At 31.5% G+C, this 15948-nt stretch overlaps 1 protein-coding gene across 4 annotated transcripts in view; it reads right to left on the minus strand.

Annotated features, from left to right (window-relative positions):
* Nucleotides 1-850: 850 nt before the first annotated feature.
* LOC127715457 (CUB and sushi domain-containing protein 1-like) overlaps nt 851-15948 on the minus strand; it is a 47308-nt gene continuing 32210 nt past the window's right edge. The window contains exons 1-7 of one of the 4 annotated variants that reach the window (XM_052221507.1): nt 8482-8656; nt 7873-8052; nt 7203-7382; nt 6552-6731; nt 5880-6059; nt 4599-4778; nt 851-996 (exon numbers count right to left, since the gene is read on the minus strand). In XM_052221507.1, the coding sequence (XP_052077467.1) occupies nt 959-996; nt 4599-4778; nt 5880-6059; nt 6552-6731; nt 7203-7382; nt 7873-8052; nt 8482-8521 (978 nt within the window). In that variant the 5' untranslated portion in view covers nt 8522-8656 and the 3' untranslated portion in view covers nt 851-958. Of the gene's footprint in view, nt 997-4598; nt 4779-5879; nt 6060-6551; nt 6732-7202; nt 7383-7872; nt 8053-8481; nt 8657-15092; nt 15159-15948 lie in introns of those variants that run through there. The other 3 variants (XM_052221504.1, XM_052221506.1, XM_052221505.1) reach the window with 3 other exon arrangements.

A 15948-nucleotide genomic window follows, 5' to 3' on the forward strand; every position in this document is an offset into this window, starting at 1 on the left:
ATGCCGGAGAAAAAGGTCTTGAAAAAGAAAGGCGAAAGATACCAAAGGGACATTCAAACTCATTAAATCGAAGTTAATTAAACTGAATACGCCATGGCAAAAAAAAAACCCAAAAAAAACTAAAAGACAAACTACAGCACACAAAACACAACATAAGAAACTAACGACTGATCAACGCGATCCCAACCAAAAACCAGGGGTGATCTCAGGTGCTCCAAAAGGGTTAACTTATCCTGCTCCATTTGGCTATATCATATATCATTCAACATCATTCGATTCGAAAATGTGTTTAATTTAAAGTTAATTTGATCGTCAAAAGAAAATATGATGCAGTTTTTCAGAAATCAAGATCAAAGGTCACTATCTATTTTAAAGAAAGAAACACTATACACGAGTATATTTAAGTCTACAGCAATGATCATCTACTCATATGTTCAGTAAACTTAGAGGATGCTATTCTATTTTTTCGTGTACTATGTTAGATGTCCTTGTTTAATATCTACGAGAAGGTAACACCTCCCGAAACGAAAGCTGATTTTTATCAGCAATAGTTACAGGAAGGGATAAGGCGTCTGCGCAATGCTAGGCGGTGTTGTCGTAGAAGTGAAAAGTGAAAAGTACAGGTTCCAGCCCCGCTCCGGGAGGAAGTAGAGAATCAGATCTACTCTAACATTGTTAGGTAGATTTTCTAGGCACTTTATAAATATTCTAAGGCCTGGAATTTCTTAATCATAAGAAATCCGATGGACAAGGTATTATTTACAGGCGTCGCAACACACAGGCTTATAAATTCTTTCCAATTTCACAATTTCTGCTGATAGATTTAAAAAAAATATTTTTGAAGAATCAACATTTTTGTATATCTTTAATGTTGGTCACATGTTTGCTAACATTCATAAAAGGCATCTTAAACAGATAAACACATGTTGCAGCATAGTCTCATCGTAGTCATGTGTTCTCATCTCCTTCTTCTTCGGTGACTGTGACAATGATGACCTGTTCAAAGAGAGAAAGAAAATAACTTAGGTAATACTTCAACTTTGTGAATAAATACTAACAAAACGTGTTAATGTCAACAGTGTTTTCAATATGTTGTCAAATGGATATATTGATAGAAATGATACCATATGTATGAAGGAAAGAACTCATCCGTACGAATGTTGGTACTGAGGTTTTTTTGTCAATCAAATAAGATTCAAAAAGAATAATTAATGGTGAAGAGATGTCCAATAGCCATTCAATCCATATATTCTTATTTTGATAGAAGTAGATATATTTGCTTGCATTAAACTATGCTTATTAAAAAAACATTTTGCTAGCTATCAGAATACAAGCACCACCTAATAAGCTTTATTGGGCATCGACTGTGTCATCATAATATTATACACTTCGTGTGTGAAATGTTTTTTAGGGTTGTATTGTATTTTCAGTATGCATTAGTTCGATATTCAGTACTTTGTAAAGTTTTGCAACTGCTCAGGATTACATTACTGTTACAACCCCCTCCCCCCTAAAAAAAAACTAATAATAAATGAAACAAAAAAGATGATTTATAGAAGAACACACAGTTAAAATAAATGTTTTACCGTATAACCTTGATGTCTATTTGATATAACTGTTCAATTTGACACAAATAGTATCTTTGCATTTGTAATCATTCGATTTGCTTACAATTTGCGGCGCATCTGGAATCTTAAATCGAGCTGGAATTTGAACTCTTCAAGAAGCAATATTTAGCAATGTCTTTTGTATTTCTATATATATATATATATACAAGTCTAAATTGAAAACAACGTTCAAACCTATGATTGCGTTGGATAAAAACCGCAATTTTTATACGTGTGCATCCAAAACAAATTTCTTGGTAGAGTTGTCTAAATACAGCACAAACAACATTTTCCAAAAGACCAAAAAAGTGAAAAAGTATATTTTAACAAAACGCATTTGACTAGCAGGTCGAACAACGGATGTTCTTAAACCCTGCTGACTGCCATGGCGATTGCCAAATAAACGGGTCACCAGATGTAAAAATGGATCTTAACTTATTAATTAAATACCAAACAGAAAACAATAAACTTGCGGAAAAGATGGTATACCGCAAACATGAGGTGCAAAACTTTGTATACCATATCCGGATTTCGACAATTAATGTCTCTTCAGTGATGTTAGGAATCGAAACGGTATTTGGATGGCCATATAATTTACCTCAATTTCGGACTGACTCTTGAATTTTTAAGAGTCAAAATATATATAACATGTATCAAGTGCCTAGAAAATCAACCTAACAATATTAGAATAGATTTGATTCTTTACTTCCTCCCCGATCAGGCTGGAATCTGTACCTGTACATAAAAAATCAGGTTTCTCGTCTCGTAGGTATTTAAAAAGGACGACTAATTACAATATACGAAGTATTTTTAAGTGTACAGGAATGAACATCTACTCTTCTGTTCAGTATGATTGCAGGATGCTATTCTATTGTATGGTTGATTTGCTAGGCACTTCATAAATATTCTAAAGCCTAGTATTTCTTAATCATAAGAATTCCGATGGACAAGGTATAATTTGCAGTTGTCACTACACATAGGCAGATATATCTAGTCATATATATATATAGAAGTACACACAGTTAAAACATTTAAAAAAGTTAAAATATTTTATATATATCGCCTATTGAAAGATTGTAAACTTTTTAATGTAAAATCTAAATTTTCGTGTATCTTTTGTTTTCGTTATGTGTTGTGTGCGTTGTTAACATTCATAAAAAGCATCTTTTATGCAAAAATGTTGCTGCATGGTCTCCTCCTATTCAAGTGTACTCATTTCCACCTTCATCGGCGACCGTGACAACCAAGAACTAATTCAGAAGAGAGGAAAAAAAATAACTTAGGAAATACTCATTCGTTTGTAGCTTTGTAATATGATATAAATTTTAAAGTCAGCTATATCTATCTCTTTTTTTATAGGTTTTTGCAAATCATCTGAATATTTTTTTTAAACTCTTTATTATCGTAGGTCTGTTTTATGTTCCTGAAATGTCAACCACCTTTGAAAAAAAAATTATGGTTGATCTTTTTTCACTATGCTGGAAGCCAGAACTCAAGTCACGTACTTAAAAACCTTTCATTTTGCAAAATTTTAAATGGTAGAAATTGTTAAATACCCATTATCCTATGTCAACTGTCAGAAGAGTATACCTCACAGGAAATGAATAAATCATATAATTGTATGGAGTTGTATATTAAAAAGCACATGGTACGAATTTTTGCGAAAGACATTTGCGTTATTGAAAATAAATGTGACATTACATAGTTCATGTTAGGACTTAAGTCTCTTAGGTTTAGACAGTCGGAAAATTTACGCGTTTTACAATTTTCCGGAAGGAATTTGGCTCAAACCGATGCATGGATCCGTCTTTAATTAGCAGTTAGGTGTTTTACGAGGTTGAAAGCTCTTTCGTGAATTATTCGTTTATAAATAAAAAAAAAAAGGGAAAACAACACTGTATGAATTTCATGAGTTTTTTAAGTTTTGAAATTATTAAGAAAATAAGGTTCCCTCAGGCAAAAGTGACCTACGATGGATTTGGCTATAGTTTCTAGGTATCTTTTGGTAATATAGTTCTTTACGTGTTTCGGTTCTTAAACAGCTTTTCAAAAATTTGGCTTTAATCTTTCCCGATTAAGGTAAATCCAGCAAAGCGATTCGGACACAAGGAATTTATAAATTGTTATTTTCATATTTCTAATAATGACTGTGATTTGAAATGAAGAACATCAAGCTCTTCTCCTTGCTTTTGTTAACCTGTAGTTATCAGTGCCCGTAAGGTGTTTTGTGTCACAAAGTAATACATTGAATCCTTTAGTTTTTGTCAAAGTAAAGGAGGCAAATATTTTGGATGTATAATCACAGCTAAACTCGCAGCTGAACTAATACACTATAAACCACTCATGTATTGAAATGTCAACTGTTTCTATTATTACAACTGTTCAATTGAACCTCAGTTCATCCCGGGCTTTTTGGAAGGGATCGGATTGCTTAACCTGTTACATGTTGTGATTTGTTGAAAGTTGGTCTGTTTGTCTTTATTGTTTTGGTCATGGTGTTATCTGTTTTTTTTCGGTATGTAGTTTTGATTGTATTTTGGTATTTTTTCTCTCTTTTTAATAATCTTACATTATTTTACAAATGCTAATTGTTGAAAACTAAAACTGACAATATTCAGTACTTGGTATTGCAGACTGTAAAATATGTCAGATTGGAAAAAACAACTAGCATATTAAACGAAAATCACACTTAAATTAACAAAGTTCATTAACTAATTAGTCTAATAAAATGAATATTAATTTTGTGAAAAATGATGGGAAAATCAAAATTCTCAGTATATGTAATTGTTTTGGACATACTACGAAGGAACTATCTTTTTAACTGTTCGAGAGAATTAAGAAAGACAAATACCGTATAATATCATATGTAAAAACCAATTTATACTATGACATATCTGCAAACATCTAATTTCAATAATTTATGCTTAAGCCTTAAGGAATAACATATACTGTACGATCTTTATAATAAAAGTATCTACAAAGTGTTCTTACGGCACACTGGACGATTTCCACTCCAGTTTCCATTAGCCATACATTGACGAGTCAGACTACCAGACGTCAATTTATAGCCAGTGATACAAGCATAAGTTATTGTGTCTTGGTAGTTTGTACCAGTCTGGGTAATTATTGTAGCGAAATTTACTGGATTAAGCTCTTCACAAGCTACTACCTCTGCAAACGTATGAAACCAATTAAAGTTGTTTTTATTAATTAATTATATATTTCGAATAGGTAATTTTAAAAAACAATCAATGGTTGACCTTTGAAAAAATCACATTAGCACTTTAAATACAGTTAGAATTATAAAATATTAAACAAAAATTCAAGACAGTACAATATTCCGATATATACTTTGTTTTTTTTTTGTTGACAAAGAAATTAAAAAAAAGCAACAAAGCACAAATTGCTAGAGGATTGTCCCTGCAAAATAAGGGTTGCCATGAAATGAATTATTCATAATGATGATGATTACGTATTTTTGGATATAAACCAATTGAAAGATTTTATTTCAATTGAAAGAAACATGAATTTGATTACATTTGGAAACCTCTTCATACTATAGATATTTGCATACACATTCTTTCCTTAATTTATGCTTAAGCCTTAAGGAATAAAATATCTAGTACGATCTTAAGTATAATATTTTCTACAAAGTGTTCTTACCGCAGACTGGAAGACTTCCACTCCAGTTTTCATTAGCCATACATTGACGAGTCAGACTACCAGAAGTCAATTTATAGCCAGTGATACAAGCATAAGTTATTGTGTCTTGGTAGTTTGTACCCGTCTGGGTAATTATTGTAGCGAAATTTACTGGATTAAGGTCTTCACAGGCTACTACATCTGCAAAAGTATAAAACCAATTAAAGTTGTTTTTATTTATTAATTATATATTTCGAATAGGTAATTTTAAATTTACAATTTTTTTAACAAAATTCAAGACAATACAAAATTCCGATATATACTTTGTTTTTTTTTGACAAAGAAATTAAAAAAAGCAACAAATCACAAATTGCTAGAGGATTGTCCCTGCAAAATAAGGGTTGCCATGAAATGATTTATTCATAATGATGATGATTATGTATTTTTGGATATAAACCAATTGAAAGATTTTATTTCAATTGAAAGAAACATGAATTTGATTATGTTTGGAAACCTCTTCATACTATAGATATCTGCATACACATTCTTTCCTTAATTTATGCTTAAGCCTTAAGGAATAAAATATCTAGTACGATCTTAAGTATAATATTTTCTACAAAGTGTTCTTACCGCAGACTGGAAGACTTCCACTCCAGTTTTCATTAGCCATACATTGACGAGTCAGACTACCAGAAGTCAATTTATAGCCAGTGATACAAGCATAAGTTATTGTGTCTTGGTAGTTTGTACCAGTCTGGTAAGTTATTGTAGTGAAATTTACTGGATCCAGGTCTTCACAAGTTACTACCTCTATAAAAGTATAAAACAAGTTAAAGTTGTTTTTATTTATTAATTATATATTTCGAATAAGTAATTTTAAATAACAATCAATGGTTGAACTTTGAAAAAAATCACATTAGCACTTCAAATACAGTTAGAATTGTAAAAAATTTAAAACAAATTCAAGACAGTTCAAAATTCCAATATACTTTGTTTTTTTTTTTGTTGACAAAGAAATTAAAAAAAAGCAACAAATCACAAATTGCTAGAGGATTGTCCCTGCAAAATAATGGTTGCCATGAAATGAATTATTCATAATGATGATGATTATGTATTTTTGGATATAAACCAATTGAAAGATTTTATTTCAGTTGAAAGAAACATGAATTTGATTATATTTGGAAACCTCTTCATACTATAGATATCTGCATACACATTCTTTCCATGAGTTATGCTTAAGCCTTAAGGAATAAAATATCTAGTACGATCTTAGGTATAATATTTTCTACAAAGTGTTCATACCGCAGACTGGAAGACTTCCACTCCAGTTTTCATTAGCCATACATTGACGAGTCAGACTACCAGAAGTCAATTTATAGCCAGTGATACAAGCATAAGTTATTGTGTCTTGGTAGTTTGTACCAGTCTGGTTAGTTATTGTAGCGAAATTTACTGGATTAAGGTCTTCACAAGCTACTACCTCTGCAAAAGTATGAAACCAATTAAAGTTGTTTTTATTTATTAATTATATATTTCGAATAGGTAATTTTAAAAAACAATCAATGGTTGACCTTTGAAAAAATCACATTAGCACTTTAAATACAGTTAGAATTATAAAAAATTAAAAAAAAATTCAGGACAGTACAAAATTCCGATACATACTTTGTTTTTTTTTTTGTTGACAAAGCACAAATTGCTAGAGGATTGTCCCTGCAAAATAAGGGTTGCCATGAAATGAATTATTCATAATGATGATGATTATGTATTTTTGGATATAAACCAATTGAAAGATTTTATTTCAATTGAAAGAAACATGAATTTGATTATATTTGGAAACCTCTTCATACTATAGATATCTGCATACACACTCTTTCCATAAGTTATGCCTTAGCCTTACGGAATAAAATATCTAGTACGATCTAAAGTATAATATTTTCTACAAAGTGTTCTTACCGCAGACTGGAAGACTTCCACTCCAGTTTTCATTAGCCATACATTGACGAGTCAGACTACCAGAAGTCAATTTAAAGCCAGTGATACAAGCATAAGTTATTGTGTCTTGGTAGTTTGTACCAGTCTGGTTAGTTATTGTAGCGAAATTTACTGGATTAAGATCTTCACAAGCTACTACCTCTGCAAAAGTATAAAACCAATTAAAGTTGTTTTTATTTATTAATTATATATTTCGAATAGGTAATTTTAAATAACAATCAATGGTTGACCTTTGAAAAAATCACATTAGCACTTCAAATACAGTTAGCATTATAAAAAATTTTTAAAAAATGCAAGACAGTACAAAATTCCGATATAAATCTTGTTTTTTTTTGTTGAGAAAGAAATTAAAAAAGGCAACAAATCACAAATTGCTAGAGGATTGTCCCTGCAAAATAAGGGTTGCCATGAAATGAATTATTCATAATGATGATGATTACGTATTTTTGGATATAAACCAATTGAAAGATTTTATTTCAATTGAAAGAAACATGAATTTGATTACATTTGGAAACCTCTTCATACTAAAGATATCTGCATACACATTCTTTCCTTAATTTATGCTTAAGCCTTAAGGAATAAAATATCTAGTACGATCTTAAGTATAATATTTTCTACAAAGTGTTCTTACCGCAGACTGGAAGACTTCCACTCCAGTTTTCATTAGCCATACATTGACGAGTCAGACTACCAGACGTCAATTTATAGCCAGTGATACAAGCATAAGTTATTGTGTCTTGGTAGTTTGTACCCGTCTGGGTAATTATTGTAGCGAAATTTACTGGATTAAGGTCTTCACAAGCTACTACCTCTGCAAAAGTATAAAACCAATTAAAGTTGTTTTTATTTATTAATTATATATTTCGAATAGGTAATTTTAAATTTACAATTTTTTTAACAAAATTCAAGACAATACAAAATTCCGACATATACTTTGTTTTTTTTTGACAAAGAAATTAAAAAAAGCAACAAATCACAAATTGCTAGAGGATTGTCCCTGCAAAATAAGGGTTGCCATGAAATGAATTATTCATAATGATGATGATTATGTATTTTTGGATATAAACCAATTGAAAGATTTTATTTCAATTGAAAGAAACATGAATTTGATTATGTTTGGAAACCTCTTCATACTATAGATATCTGCATACACATTCTTTCCTTAATTTATGCTTAAGCCTTAAGGAATAAAATATCTAGTACGATCTTAAGTATGATATTTTCTACAAAGTGTTCTTACCGCAGACTGGAAGACTTCCACTCCAGTTTTCATTAGCCATACATTGACGAGTCAGACTACCAGACGTCAATTTATAGCCAGTGATACAAGCATAAGTTATTGTGTCTTGGTAGTTTGTACCCGTCTGGGTAATTATTGTAGCGAAATTTACTGGATTAAGGTCTTCACAAGCTACTACCTCTGCAAAAGTATAAAACCAATTAAAGTTGTTTTTATTTATTAATCATATATTTCGAATAGGTAATTTTAAATAATAATCAATGGTTGACCTTTGAAAAAATTCTCATCAGTACTTTAAATACAGTTAGAACTATAGAAAATAAAAATAAAAAAACATTCAAGACAGTGCAAAATTCCGAAATATACTTTTTTCGGTGACAAAAAAGTTGACAAAACCAAAAAATCACAAATTGCTAGAGAATGGTCGCTGCAAAATCATTATTGCCTTGCACAGAACTATTTATAATGATATTGATTATGCATTTTTGGATATACACCAATTAAAAGATTTTATTTTCAGTTGAGAGTAACATGAATTTGATTATATTTTTGAAACCTCTTCATATTATAGAGAATCTGCTTACACATTCTTTCCACAAATTATGTCAAAGCCTTAGGGACGATCTGAAGTATAAAATCTTCTAAAAAGTGTTCTTACTTTTTCAACTGATTATTATAGTTTGTTCTTATGTTGTACTGTTACACCACTGTCCCATGTTAGGGGAGGGTTAACGCTTTCAAACGAGTTCAACCCCGCCACATTCTGTATGTGCCTGTCCCAAGTCAGGAGCCTGTAATTCAGTGGTTGTCGTTTGTTTCTTGTGTAACAGATTTGTTTTTCGTTCATTATTTTGTACATAAATTAGGCCTTTAGTTTTTCTCGTTTGAATTGTTTTACATTTGTCATTGTGGGGCCTTTTATGGCTGATTATGCGGTATGGGCTTTGGTCATTGTTGAAGGCCGTAAGGTGAAAAGTATTTTTATACTTACGGCAAACTGGAATAAAATTGAGAATGAAAATGGGGAATATGTCAAACAGACAACAACCCGACCAAAGAGCAGAAAACAGCCGAAGGCCACCAAAAGGCCTTCATCTCAGCAAAAAAAAATCCCGCACAGGGAGGCGGGCTTCTGCTGGCCCCTAAACAAAATTGTACGCAAGTTCAGTGACAATGGTCGTCACACTCAACTCCGAAACATATAAATCAACCAAAATTTAAAAAAAACATATAAGACTAACAAAAGCCAGAGGTTCCTGACTTGGGACAGGCGCAAACATGCGGCGGTGTTAATAGAAATAAAAAGATGTGGTATGAGTGGCAAAGGGACAACGTTCCATCCAAGTCACAATGTGTAAAAAGTAAACAATTATAGGTCAAAGTAAGGCCTTCAACACGGAATCTTGGCTCACACCGAACAGCAAGCTATAAAGGGCCCCAAAATGGCTAGTGTAAAACAATTCAAACAGGAAAACATGTTTTGTGAGATCTCAACCCTCCCCTATAAAAATGTGTTATTCAAATTTGCTGTTACAAAATTTTTGAAAATTATTTTAAATTAAGGAATATAGCTCCCTCATGCAAAGCTCTGATTCCTTGCCCGGCTTTGGCTATACTTTTTTTGTCCTTTTTGGTTTATAGCTCTTCATCTTTTCAATAAGCATTGGATTTTCAAATATTTTGGCCTCGGGCATCACTGAAGAGACATTTATTGTCGAAATGCGCATATGGTGCAGAAAAATTGGTACCCTTAATGTTATTACTATAAATCTAGCCAATGTAGAATAAACGAACGCACAGCAAATCGCACAGTAAAACTCAGTTTAAAAGAAGTCAGAGTCCGATGTTAAAATAGGTAACAGAAGACACTAAGCAAACTGACGATGATCAACATAAATTAACAAAGGACTACTAGTAGTAACTGACATGCCAGAACCAGACCTAAAATAAACTGAAGAGATTATTTCTTCATCATATGAAAAGCACAATCCCTCCCGTTAGGGGTTTAGTATCATTCCATCATAAAATATACGAGATAAACATAACCCGTATCATGCCAACAACTGCCATACATAGAGGATTGTTGCTCAATCGATTGTTGGTTGACCGTTATGAAATAACCGTTTCACAGATGATATCGGATATGTTCCTTATGTCGTAACTACAATACCCTTCCCTTTTCACGAATGTGACCTACCGAATTAGACTGTTTACCGGATTTGTAATAACATAAGCAACACGACGGGTGCCACATGTGGAGCAGGATCTGCTTACCCTTCCGGAGCACCTGAGATCACCTCCAGTTTTTGGTGGGGTTCGTGTTGCTTAGTCTTTAGTTTTCTATATTGTGTCATCTGAACTATTATTTGTCTGTTTGTCTTTTTATTTTTGGTCATGGCGTTGTCAGTTTGTTTTCGATCTATGAGTTTGACTGTCCCTCTGCTATCTTTTGTCCCTCTTTTTTGACGAGTCAGACTACCAGACGTCAATTCATATCCAGTGATATATGCATAAGTTATTGTGACTTGGTAGTTTGTACCAGTCTGGGCAGTTATAGTAGCGAAGTTTACTTGATCAAGGTCTAGACAAGCTACAACCTCTGCAATTGTATATAACCAATTAAAGTTTTTTTTTTATTTATTTATTATATATTTCGAGTAGGGAAATGTAAATATTTATGAAAGATTAGTCTTTGGAAAAACATACATAAGCACTTCGGTATATACTAAATATTTTACAAACATTCGAAAAAATCCACAACTCACAAATCCTAGATAATAGTCACTGAAAAAGCTTTGTTTCCTTCAATGATTGTTGATAAATGTATTTTTGGAGATACATTCAATTGATAGTTTTTATTCTTAAGGGAAAGTGAAATGAGTTTGATTGTAATTGAAATCTCCCGGTATATATAGATTGGAAAGTTTATGACAAACTATCATGATGATGATGATAACCACGTCAATAACGATGGTGATGATGATAATAAATTAGGATTTCACATTTAGTGGTTCGTCGTACGAACATAATGTGACCGATTATTGCAAACCTATGAATTTGTAAAATATGTCGTTCAAGTTGAACACGACTTAAAGCATTTACTAGATTTTTCGTCAATTTCAAATGATTTTAAGGTGATGAAAAATGAAGTATAAAGTATCATTTCAAGCTCTCCGTCTGCAAATTATAAGGAATAAGAAAACTCTAGTTTAATAACGATCGCCTCCCTTTAATTTCGTTATCGATAAAATTTATGCGTTTTGAATATATTCCGTTGAAATACGTACGAGTAACAGGATGTCTGGTTTTAACGAAACGTAAGGGGTTCTTATAGAAGAATGAACCCCAAACAGAAACACGAATGAACAAATTGCTTTCATATCGTATTCAAATCTCTTTCAAATCGTGATTCTGCGATTTGTTAGTACCATCTGCTTGCGATTCATCAAAGAAATTATGAACAAATCAGAATTCGCTAAATTCCCCCAAATTGATTTCTTTGTAATTCCTTCAATTTTATGATTTGTAAGCAATTTGTTTCTGTTTTGTTGCGATTTCTTTGTGATTTGTTTACTTTAGAATATATTGTATTGATGATTTGAAAAAGATTTGTTAAATTTGTATGCTAAAATGATGTGATTTCTTTATGATTTGTTTACTTAGAATATCAAATGAAATGATTTAAAAATGATTTGGTATCTTTGTTAGCTATCATGGTGTGATTCATTGATGATTTGCTACAATGAATACAATTTTGTTGCATTTGGATTTTCTGGATTTATGTACATCTCTGACTTCCGGTTGAGATCAAATTCAAATTACAAATACTGTTCTACATTGATTGAACGAAGAAGACTGCAAAATGAAGAGTAAAATATACTATCAATGATGACAGTGGTAAGGAATCTCTGTCATTTTTTTTTATAATTTCGCACGTTTAATTAATACTATTCAAATATATGAAATGTGTTGACCTTTTAAATTCGGAAACTTTTCATTTCAGTATCTTGTAATAATTTTGTACTCTCAGTAATTAATTTTCAAAATAAAAATGTGTAAAAGAAGTGTAAACAGATCGAGACATGCAATTAAAGACTAGCTTCTCGAGTCAGCAGACGAAATTCCCTGGTATGTTTTAATTTTTCATGATATTAACTGGCGAGGTTCAGGGCTGTAGGGGCACAGCTACATTAACAGACTATTTGACATCCTTCTAGTAAAGGTGGTTGCCAATGTGTTCGCTAAATCTCGTAAGAGTAAAATTCGGGAGAAGTAAGAAAAACCTTTCACAGAGGGAACAATTCGTCCCTCATGGCAACCAGAGATAGTAATCCCTTAACAATGGAAGGAGAAGCTAAGGTAAGATGAAGACAAGATCACTTTAAAGTTTGGGGGTCCCAGAGGCAGGCAGAATATATTTTGATCTAGATGTAAATTATTTAATTTGTGAATTGATGATTGGTGTCAATTTGTTGACGATTTGCTTTAATGTGCTTGAGGCAGGAATATGATTTAATTCTGATTTGTTAAAGATTTGATAACAATTTGTTGGTAATTTCGTCATAATTTGAAAACAATTTGTTTGTGATTGGCTTGAGGTAGGAATATGATTCACTTCTGATTTGTTAAAGATTTGATAACAATTTGTTTATAATTTCTATACAATTTAAAAACAATTTGTTCGTTATTTGCTTTAAGTAGGAAACAAATTACCTCTGATTTGTTAATGATTTCAAAATGATATCTTGACAATTTGTTTGTGATTTGCTTATGAATTGGAAGCAATTTGTTTGTGATATTTTGCTGTGATTTGTAAGCTATTTTGCATGTAAAATTTTATCACTTTCAAATCATAAAAAAATCATACAATTTGTTTATCATTTGTTACCATGATTTGTTTCTCAATTTTATTTGTTTGGGATGTGCTCAGCTAAAACCATTACAACCAGGAATTTGTTTTGAATGGCGTTTTCTCATCATCAATCTGAACATTTTCTGGTTATATACTGTAATTTATTAATTTATTTAGACATACATTTAATCATTAATTCAACTATTTTTATTTTCAATTTTTCATTATAATTTAGCATTACAAATTTTAACTTTAGCTCAAACGTTCTCACATGATAATGAAAAGGAAATACTTTTTGTGATTTTGAAAGTGACTTATAGGCCCAATGAGTCGGGTATATGTTATTGTTTTTGTGACATATTTTTATGACAACTGTTATTTACACATACCACTTTAATAAATAAGGTACTCACTTTAATTAAAGAAATTAAAGATACACATATATGTATATGTTAGATATATAACTATGAAACAAGAATTTGTCTTCATACCAAACCGTTCACCTCTTACAGCATCACATTGTCTTGTTCACTGAATTGAGTTTAAAACTCTAATTTGGTATATCATTTTAATTTTTTTTAATCCGGTACCGACGGGACGGACGCACAGACCAAAACTACAATATCTCTCTACTATCATAGGTTGGGCATACAAATAAAAGAATCATACTTAACATAACTACAATGTAATATTCCATACATTTCCGTTTTTCAGACGATATGTCTATGTTAAACGTCAAATATTTCATAAAAACAATAACGTTTAAGAACACACGAAGACTCTTCCTAGAACACATGTATCATTATAATTAAAGGAACAAGTAAAGTAAAACCTGAATTAGTAAAGTGAAAGTTTTAAGGTAGGAGGAACATTTTCTATTTCATTAAGGCATCAATGATCTGAATTGCTGCTTCAGAAAAACGTTTCTTGAAATGATTTATAGACAAAATTTAGTCGTGTACACCTTTTCTTTTCAGACGTGTCTGAACCTCCCTTTTAAAAACACTTAAACAATAGAAATGAGAAAATCATCGCGTTTCTGATTTTATTTACTTTGGTTGTTCAGACTAGATTTTAGATTTTGTAGTTAAATCCTATTATGTCTGTTTGGGTTGCTTACCAAATTTTTTCTATATAAGGGAAATATGAACAACTGTTATACAAGTGGGAGGTTTAGCTAGCTATAAAACCAGGTTTAACTCACCATTTCCTTCGGAAAATGCCTGTACTAAGTTTGTATGGACCTCCCCTTTTTGAATTTGCTTTGGAGTTAGTTATTTCTGTTACACCATTTTCCCCTTTTGAAAGAACTAAACATATGGGTCAAGTGGAATGACCAAGTAATGGCCGTTGCATTTATTAAAGCAACTTGATTTATTATTCCTTTAAAAGGTGGTTGGCAATTAAATCATCTTACACTTAATAACAAAATACGTACAGACTTAGAATAGCAGATTGGGTCAATTTTTAACTAGAATATATCCTAACAAAGCATTTGTATATAACGAGTAACAATTCATGCAACCTAAGCACCCTCTGTCTCGTTTCAATGCAATAGATACGTAGGTTGGTTAAGTCAAGTAATGTCATTTTATTGGAAATATCTATCAGAACAGGAACATTACATTAAGTATACTTTATATCAATCACGGCTATTTGTTGTCCTAGCTGACCGTATTAGGTAGATTTTGACCACCTTAGGAAATTCAGGAGTTTTAACTTATTGTCAAGTTTAATGAATTAATTGTATTTAACCTACGTTCTTCACATGGATTTTCACAAGGCGTACACAAAGCTGCGTCACTTGGCACAACATCGGTAGTACCTGATATAGATAAAATATATCACATAAAAATATACCGTAATGCAAGATTTCTGTTGCCTGTTTCTGTAAACTTTATATCTAAATGTTAATATTTATATGATGTCCGTATCTTCAACTGATATTCAATGTCGTTTCTATTAATTTCATAGTTATTATCTAAAAGCGGCGTAACAAGCATAAAAAAGAACATTTGTGCGAATCACTACACCATAATTGCACTCATTTTAATCTCAACTCTTCGTTATTTCCTTTAAGCGCTTCTGGCAATAAGTTATCTTTACGTCGAATGTTATATCATATTTCTTAACAGTAAAAATCATCCTATTAAACAATTTGAAGTTTGCAAATGACTAGAAACTGCAATGTTTCAAAATAGTTTTGAAACATGAAAAAGACGAACATTCGAAACAAAAGCCGAAACTATGGCAAGCCGTTGTGGAATTTATTCCCTTTTTATTAATATTAAAAAATCATATGAGTATTATACTCGTTTGTTTATTAACGGGCCAGACCATACGAGTATTTATACCATATAGGTATTTTTGGAATCATTCTTTCTTTCTTTGCAGGAACACACAGCTCATTCTCTGAACAAAACAAGTTACTATCTGAATTCTTTTATCTTTTACATATTGTCTAAATCTTGGTGTATATGTTATCTTGCATTCGCTAATATTCAATTCACATCACCTTTATACTGCAGATATTCGTCCGTAAGTGAAACCACATGTGTTTGGGGCTTAGATTTTTTTGTTCTGTTTTCTTAGTGTTTAAATTATTATTTCAGAAA

This window comes from Mytilus californianus, unplaced genomic scaffold, assembly GCF_021869535.1.
Source record: "Mytilus californianus isolate M0D057914Y unplaced genomic scaffold, xbMytCali1.0.p SCAF_9, whole genome shotgun sequence".
In the NCBI taxonomy this organism is placed as follows: Eukaryota; Metazoa; Mollusca; class Bivalvia; order Mytilida; family Mytilidae; genus Mytilus; species Mytilus californianus.